The following is an 8744-nucleotide window of genomic DNA, read 5'->3' on the forward strand; positions in this document are numbered from 1 at the left end:
TCTGTATGCACCGCCCCCCCCCCCCCCGTGAAACGCACGCTGCACTCTGAGCTGCATCCAATCAGAGCTGCAGCAGTGAGTGCATCATCCTGTTCTTCCCCAGTGATTTGCTTGCTGGCGCCATTGAGAGCAGTGCCACGGAGGAGAGCTGAGGCAGGACAACATAAAAACCCGGTATGTAAGCGGGAGTGAGGGGCGTGATGGAGGATAAAAAGGGCATGATGGAGGAAAAAAGAAGAACTCAGGGGGCATGATGGAGTGAAAAGAAGGACTGATGGTCATAATTTTATTATTCTGTCTGTTTTGACCCCCAGACATGAGTACAAAAAGGAAGAGCTATACTGTTGAGTGTAAGAAAGCAATTGTAGAGGAGTCACATGGCAAGACTCTTGCAGTTTTCTGTAAAGAAAAACTTTTGGATCTTCAAATGGTCAGAAAATGGAGAGCAGATTATAATAACCTCAATCAACAGGTGGATGAGGGAAAAGGGAAAAAGCGCAGGTCTGGATCAGGTCGGCAGCCCTTATATCCTGACTTGGAGATCCTCATTGGTGAATGGATTGCTGACAGGAGAGCAAAGGCCTTGGTTGTGCGCAGGGCTGATATTCAAGCATTTGCCCTTTCAATGGCACCAGAGTTTGAAATGGTCTCAGAAGGATTCAAAGCATCACAACTCTGGTTGGACGGTTTCCTTCAATGGTATGAACTGTCCCCAAGAAGATCAACAACACTGTTTAAGCTGGAAGATGCTGAAGTTATTAAACGTGCACTTGCATTCAAGTCCTTTATTGATAGGATCGACATTTCCAAGTACCAAACCTGCAATATGATTGCTATGGATGAAACTGCAGTGTTTATGGGACAATGTTCTTGTAACTTATGCTTGTAACCTCTGTATACTCTGAACTTTGGGGTGCTGACCTTTTCCCCCTGAACTAGGAAAACAATACATGTTTGATTGATTAAAGCAAGATTGTTATCCCCCCCCCCAAAAAAAAATACAACATGCTTTCCATTGTATCTTGTTGCATCTTTATTTGGTTTTTCAAAAGGTGGACATGTGTTTTATGTATGGCTCTAAAAAGCAAAATTAGAGAGAAGTTTCATATGAGACTATTTCCAAATTATTTCTAAAACTGAACTGAAATTAACTGTCTGTTAGAGTGGCTAATCTTGTTGATAGGGAGTGAAGATACATTTTTACCTAAAGTCATATCCAGTCACATCACCCATTGTGTGATGCGTTGTGGTTATTGTTTGTTTAACTTTTGTTCCCCTTCTGGGGACATGACTTTTATTCACTTGTGATTAGGCTTTTGAACAAATGCTCTACCTAGTAGAATAGCATTAGAAGAGGAATACTAAATGGTTTCAGAGAAAATTCATTCTCTCAGGTCATTATTTCCTTTGAATGAGAAACAATTAATCAAAGTCTCTCAGTCTAGTTCTGCAAAGTATACTAATATTTATTTGGGATCTGTACTCCTAAAGTTTTCCTATAGCTTGATCACTAATTCCAAGATAAGAGAATGCTACCAGACTTTCTGTCAACTATGTGTTCCATTATTAGGTTCCCCAATTGATGGCAAACACATAACTGTGAAATGACTCTAATTGAGAAAGAAGACATATACTATCTAAGCTACTTCTGTTTTAGTCAAGAAGTCAAAAAGCTAGTGTGCCTTTACTTAGTATGAATTCTGAATAGTGCAGTGGATGCAGCATTGGTTATGGCATGAGGAATATCTGGGTTCAAATCCTGCCTTTGACCAGTTCTAGCTATTCTAAACAAGTCACTAAGTCTGTCTCTGCCTCAATTTCCTCACCTGAAAAAATGGGAATAATTTTACTTATGACAATTTTAGAGTTATTATAAGACTTAAATGAGATTGTTTATGCAAAATTCTTTGCAAACATTAATGTGCTCTATAAATCTTATTAATATTTGATGAATTAATGTCAGTTTCACTATAAAATAAGGGAATTGAACTAGGTAACTTCTGAGGTTAATTCCAGCTAAAAATATGTGACCATAGGATTTCTATTTAACATAAAGCACTTTTACCTTGTTTTAAATAGTATTTTATTTTTCACCAATTATACATACAGACAATTTCTAGCATTTATTTTACAACATTTTCAGTTCTAATATTCTCTCTTCTTTCCCGTCTCTCTTCCCAAAATGGTAAACAATTTGATATAGGTTATATATATGCAATAACATAAACCATATTTCCATATTAGTCACAATTGTGAAAGAAGAAATAAATCAAAAGAAAAAAAAACAGAAAAAACTAAGTAAGTGAAAAAAAAGCATGCTTTGGTTTGCATTTAGAGCCCATTAGTACTTTATCTGGATGTAGATAGTGATAATCATTAAATATCAATTTTTGGCACTCAAAAAGATCCAAAGCCTGAACTAATCAGTCAGTCTGCTTTGTGTTGCTTTAAAAGTGCCCTTTCCAGTGTCTGAAACTTGAAAGACCAGATAAGGTTGGCAATGGGTATTCTGTCTCTGTGACAGGATGCTTGGAAATTTATTATAATGGAATTTCTCTTATCTTGGGGACATACTCCAGATGGTGGGAAACAAAGACATCCTGAGATTGTAAAATCCAGTTTATGCTAACTTGTCAATTGTCATGTATTTACAACTAACTATCTTCTTTCCCATAGTATGGAGAATAAACATAAGGAGATCATAAATTTGAGTGACACAGTCACCCTGAATTGGGATTGTTGTAAAATGTTTAAGCTTTCTCATTTTTTTTGTTCAGGCAGTCAGAACTTATGTTTTAGCTCCTTGTGTGTACAAGCTTGCTAGCTTGATCTAGCTTTGAGGAATTAATGATAAAAATGTCTATTACCTAGCCTGTTTATGTCCTTTAACCAAATTTTCAGGTTAACAATAGCATTTTCAAATAGGAGTCCTTTGTAATTGTCTTGGATCATTGTGTTGCTGAGAAGAGCTAAGTCATTCACTGTTGATCATCACACAATGCTGCTGATACTGTATACAATGTTTTCTAGGTTCTGCATATTGCACTTTGCATCAGTTCATACAAGTCTTTCCAGGTTTTTTTCTGAAATCTGCCTGCTCATAATTTCTTATAGCACAATCATATTCCATTAGATTCACAGACCACAAAGTATTCAATCATTCCCCAGTTGACCAGGCATCCCCTCAATTTCTAATGTTTTTTAATCATGAAAAGGGCTGCTGTAGATATTTTTCCACATGTAGGTCCTTACCTACATGATCTCTTTGGGATATAGAACTAGTATTGGCATTCATTGGATCAAAGCATATGTATGATTTTGTTGCCCTTTTAACATAATTCCAAAGTACCCTCCAAAATGTCTGGATCAGTTCACAACTCCACAAAGAGTGCATTAGTGTCCCAATTTTCCCACATCCTCTCCAACATTTATCATTTTCCTTTTTTGTTATCTTAGCCAACTTGATAGGTGTGAAGTTGTACCTCAGAGTTGTTTTATTTTGTATTTTTCTAATAAAATTTAGAGTACTTCTTCATATGGCTATAGATAGCTTTGATTTCTTCATCTGAAAACTGCCTTTGACCATTTAACAATTGGGAAATAGCTCATATTCTTATAAATTTGACTCAGTTCCCTATGTATTTGAGAAATGAGCCTTTTATTAGAGACACTTGTAAAGATTAAGGTATCTTTATCTCATTAGAACTGACCAACATTGGGGCAGCCAAGTGATTAAGAGTACCGGCTCCAGTGTTGAGAAGACCTGGAGATAGAATCCCAGGCTCAGACACTTAGCACCCACCCAGAAACACCTGGCTGTGTAACCTTGAGCAAGTTACTTAACCCCGATTGCTTAGGGGCGGCCAGGTGGCTCAGCGAGTAAGAGCACCGGCTCCAGGGTCGAGATGACCTGGATCAAATCCGGGCTCAGATACTCAGCACCACACCCAGAAATAATAACTGGCCATGTAACCTTGAGCAAGTTACTTAACCCCAGTTGCTTTAAAAAAAAAACAACTGACCAACATGGGCTGTCTAATGAGGAAATGAATTTCTTATCATTTGACATTTTAATGGAGTGTATGGAGGATTAGCTGAAATAATTTGTCTTCCAATGTTAAGAGTGCTGACTATCTCAGCAATTTCATCTTGTAAATAGTACCTCTCAAGGCCAGTCTGAACTGCTTATTTCGTAAAGTATAAATGAAGGGGTTCAGTAAAGGGGTAACTACAGTGTTCATGAGAGCTGCCTCTCTGTTTGTGTCTAATCTGTTGGATTGATTGGGTTTTATGTATATAAAAATGCAACTGCCATATATTAGAAAGAGGACAATGAGGTGAGAAGAACAGGTGGAGAAAGCTTTCTGGCGTTCCTTTGCTGATGGGAGACGCATTATTGTGATTGCAATATTGATATAACATATGATGGTGACAGCAAGGGAGGACAGAATGATAAACAGAGCAAGAAAAAAAGCCAATGATTCAACAAAACTTGTGTCAGAGCATGAGAGTTGTGTCAGAGGACCAAGATCACATAAGAAATGTTTGATGATATTTGGGCCACAGAAGGAGAGCTGAGACACCTTTACAACCAGACTAGTGGTTACAATGATTCCCATACTGCAACATAACAGGATCAAAAGGAAACAGACTCTCATTGTCATGATACTGGGGTAATGCAGAGGGTTGCAAATTGCTATGTATCGATCTATAGACATCACAGCCATGAGGAAGAAGCCTGAGACACCAAGAGCAATAAAGACAAAGGTTTGAGTCAGGCAAGCAGCAAAGGAAATGGTTTGCATACCTGAGAGAAAGATTGCCAGCAATTTGGGAATAACACTTGTTGTAAAACAGCATTCCAGGAAAGAGAAGCCACTGAGGAAAAGGTACATTGGTATTTGGAGGCTGTGGTCCATCCACATGGTTGTGACGATGACTGTATTTCCTATGATAGACACAAGGTATAGCAGTAGAAGGACCACAAAGAAGAATTTCCCAAGGTGCTGGACAGCAGGAAATCCCTCTAAAAGAAATTCTTCGACATTTGTTTCATTTATAATTTTCACCATCTTATTATGGAACCTATAAAACAGAAAAGATCTTTTGGCTCAGCATGCATTTAATTTTCCCTAATTATGTGCATTGTACTGTGCTAGGTACATGGGTGCACAGGCTTGTTACAATTCACTCTTTGGCCTCAAAAAACTTATAATTGAAGAGGGATCTTTAAGGTGCTATTTCCATTCCACTGGGCAACAAATACCCTTCATGCCTGAAGATAGATGGGTTACTCAAATTGGGTGATGGGGTGGGAAATATGCTCAAATAATTTATACAATTGTACAATTATTAAGTTTTCTGGAGTGGTCAAATAGGGTGTCCTGAGACTTTCAATGTAGGGATTACCCTTTTTATTTCGAGAAAGGGAGTTGGAGGAGGGGATAAGGTTGCCAGCATGAATGAAGCAGCATTGCAATTAAGGTGAACCTTGAAGGATTAAGAAAGATGCCACCACTAGGTGCTCTTAACCTGGTATCCATGAACTTAGTTTGTAAATTTAAATAATATTTCAGCCTCATCGTTTTCCTTATGCAATCCTATGTATTTTCTTTTTCACTTAGTTGTTATTTTTAGACTGAACCTCCATATCTTGCCCCAGGCTGGAAGTTCAGCAGCCTCTCAGATCTTAATTCTGCTGCTAATTAGCTCCTTCCTTTCTGGCCATTCTAGCACTATACTCCTTGGTGTTGGACTTAGCACTAACATCCAATCATCTCTAGTCCTACTGCAGCTCTGATCCCCAAGAACTTAGATGAGTCATCCCAGCCTGCCCAGGAGCAGGGACCATAGGCATCTACTAGCATACCCAGCCTACACATTTTATTTTATGCACTTAAACATATTTGTTAGAGGAAGCCATGGACTCCATTATACTGTCAAAAATGACCATCACACACACACATTAAGAATCTTTGCAGTAGGGCAAAAACAAAATTATATGCATTGAGGATATTCTAGCCATGGAGGATAGAATGAAGAAAGGTGTAAAGCTAGGATGGCATTGAATTAAATCAGTGGCATAATATAGGGATTGACCAATTAATTAATAAGCATTTATTAAGCACCTACTCTGTCAGGCACTGTAGCAAACATTGTGAACACCAAGAAAGAGAAATGCAGTCCCTGGAATCAGGAATATAATAATTATAAACCTCTTTGGCTAGTGTGTAGAGTGTGCAAAGGGTCATGTTATGAAACCACAATATTAGTAGAGCAAAATCATGACTTATAAATCTAAATAAATCATTTACAATTCATTAAATTCATTATTCTATCTTCAGACAGGATTCATTTAAATACATGAGGATAGTCTATTTCCTACAAATTTAATAAATCCAATATGATTTAATCCAACAGACATTTATTAAGCAGTCTATATGCAATGCATTAAAGATATAAAGATAAAATACAAAACAGTTCCTGCCTCAGGGAGATTATGTTCTGCTTAGGGGATACTATATACATATACTGATAAATTATTTAACCAAAAAGATGAAAATGTGTATAACATTATCTCAAATTTCAGTATTTCCAAATTTAATTTTTAAAATAATCTATATGGTATAAGACTTGATTGGTAATAAATTCATGTGTTAAAATATTTCTTCCATTAATATCCAGATAGTGAATCTGACATTTCATTACAGTTACATATCACTCTATTAGCACTAACATCCAATATATAGATGTATGTTCCTGTATAAGTAACTTAACTCCTGCCTCAGTTTCTTCACCTGTAAAATGGGAATAATACTAGTGCCTACCTCCCATGGTTGTGAGGATTAAATGAGAATATTTCTAAATAGCTTTGAAAACATTAAATCTTTTCATAAGTACCAGCCAGAAATATATTTAATAGTAATAATCAGTCTGCTACATAGATCTCACAGTGTTAAAAATATTTAAAAAATATTAAAACATTAACATTATGTTTTAAAATTAATTAAAAATAAAAATTAATATTAAATTAAACTATCAAAATATTTAAAAATATTAAATACCTTTTATCGTGTAACCCAATCAACAAATATTTCTTATGTTTCTACTATGATGCAGGTACTCTGAGTTGTGCTAGAGTAACAAATACAAAAGAATAAATATCAATGTAATAGATTTAATTTTATTTTACAAAATTCTTTCATGAAATAATGAAATTTAACTTCATTTTGTCTTTGAAAACTATGTGGGCTAGAAAGGTACCATTCTCTCCCATCCCCCTTTTAAATGATTAAGGAGCTGGAGTTCATAGAGAATAATAGATTGCCTAGGATCAAGGTGCTAATGGGAATAGCTATGTCTTCTGAATGACTTTGCAGCACTATTCAGTCCCTCTTTACCTAGAATACTGCCTTGAAGGAAATGATTTTTGTTATATAATAGTTTCTTGCTCAAATCATAATTTCAGGTGGTGCTGTGTATAGAATAGTCAGGAAGACTCAGTTCAGATTTGCCCTAAGATACTTAACTGGCTGTGTAATCCTGTGCAAGTCACTAAAACACAGTCTGCCTCAGTTTCCTCATCTATAAGATTGGAATAACAATAACACCTATCTCCCAGTTCTGTTAGGAGTATAAAATGAGATAACATTTGTAAAGCACTTCGCAATTAAAGCACTATGTAAATGTAATCATTATTATTATTTCATGTATATCGTAAGCAAGAGGAATTAAGATCACAAAACCAAAATGATCATACCTCCTTTAGGTAAAGGTGCAGGGGATGGAACTCCTTAAGTCTGCTGAGGATTTTTCTTTGGCATGTCTTTAGTCTCTGTGGTTATGAAGTCCACCAGATGCATGATAGGAAAGCCTTTTCTGACCAGGCTTTGACTCTCTGGAAGGAATATAGAATTGGATACTCAGTATTACATAGAGGAGGGAACCATAAAAATATAGAGATTGAAGGGAGCTTAACTGATCAAAACTGATCAAAAAAAATGTTATATGATGGAAAATTCAGCAGGTAAGTGACTTGTCTAAAGGCACACAGCTCGTTAATTGCAGAGCTACCAGAAGAACCCAACTTGGGTCCCAGTCTAGTGTTCTGCGCCCCCACTGCCCCCATTACATTGGACAATTAATATCCATTATGGCTGAAGAAAGCTTGATTGCATAGATTCTGGCTCTGAATGTTGCACCAAATGAAACTGTAATTTTTAGAGTACAAGTGTAAATAGATAACTGATAGTGTCTTCCCTCTGAGATTTCTTTCCATTTACATGTTACATATGTTGTATATCCATGGTTATTAGCACATTGTCTCCCCCATTAGGATATGAGCCACTTGAGAGACTGTTTTTTTTCCTTTCCTTTTATCCTCAGTGTCTCGCACTATGTGTAGCACATAATAAATACTTATTAAATATCCATTGACTGACTTACTGAATGAATCATTAGGAACATTTTTAAAAAATCTGATATTGGAGTTGATATGGCTGGTTGTGCTTCTTTGTGGTTCTTCTCTTCTGACTTAGCTTGCCTAATAATTTTCAATTTTCCTTTACATTTTTCTGTTTTCCCCAACAGATATAACCTTTGTTTTCTTTTTTTGTTTTATTCAAATCTCCATCTCATCTTTATCTTCAGCCACTTTACATTAAATATTAATTTAGTTTTCCACTGTATAGAAACAAAGTCATTTGGAATAAATTGGTTTGGCCTCCATTTTATGAACAGGCTGT

The 8744-nt window shown here is 36.3% G+C and overlaps 1 protein-coding gene and 1 long non-coding RNA gene across 2 annotated transcripts in view; one reads left to right on the forward strand and one right to left on the reverse strand.

Annotated features, from left to right (window-relative positions):
* The window catches only part of LOC138148557 (uncharacterized), a 16482-nt gene extending 14132 nt beyond the window's left edge, over positions 1–2350 (forward strand). The window contains exons 2-3 of the long non-coding RNA XR_011165089.1: positions 104–174; positions 315–2350. This is a non-coding gene — a long non-coding RNA (uncharacterized lncRNA). The remainder of the gene's footprint in view (positions 1–103; positions 175–314) is intronic.
* Positions 2351–4130: 1780 nt separating this feature from the next.
* Positions 4131–5072, reverse strand: LOC138148700 (olfactory receptor 6C75-like). Its single transcript, XM_069071525.1, has one exon. The coding sequence runs from the start codon at positions 5070–5072 to the stop codon at positions 4131–4133; it is 942 nt and encodes a 313-aa protein (XP_068927626.1).
* Positions 5073–8744: the final 3672 nt, after the last annotated feature.

Source organism: Petaurus breviceps, unplaced genomic scaffold, assembly GCF_028583685.1.
Source record: "Petaurus breviceps papuanus isolate PSGF00001 unplaced genomic scaffold, PetGlider_PUasm1.0 90825, whole genome shotgun sequence".
Lineage (NCBI taxonomy): Eukaryota > Metazoa > Chordata > Mammalia > Diprotodontia > Petauridae > Petaurus > Petaurus breviceps.

Bases quoted from the DNA above. Each gene is read 5' to 3' on its own strand.
- LOC138148700 (XM_069071525.1), bottom strand. From the start codon at position 5,072: ATGGTGAAAATTATAAATGAAACAAATGTCGAAGAATTTCTTTTAGAG.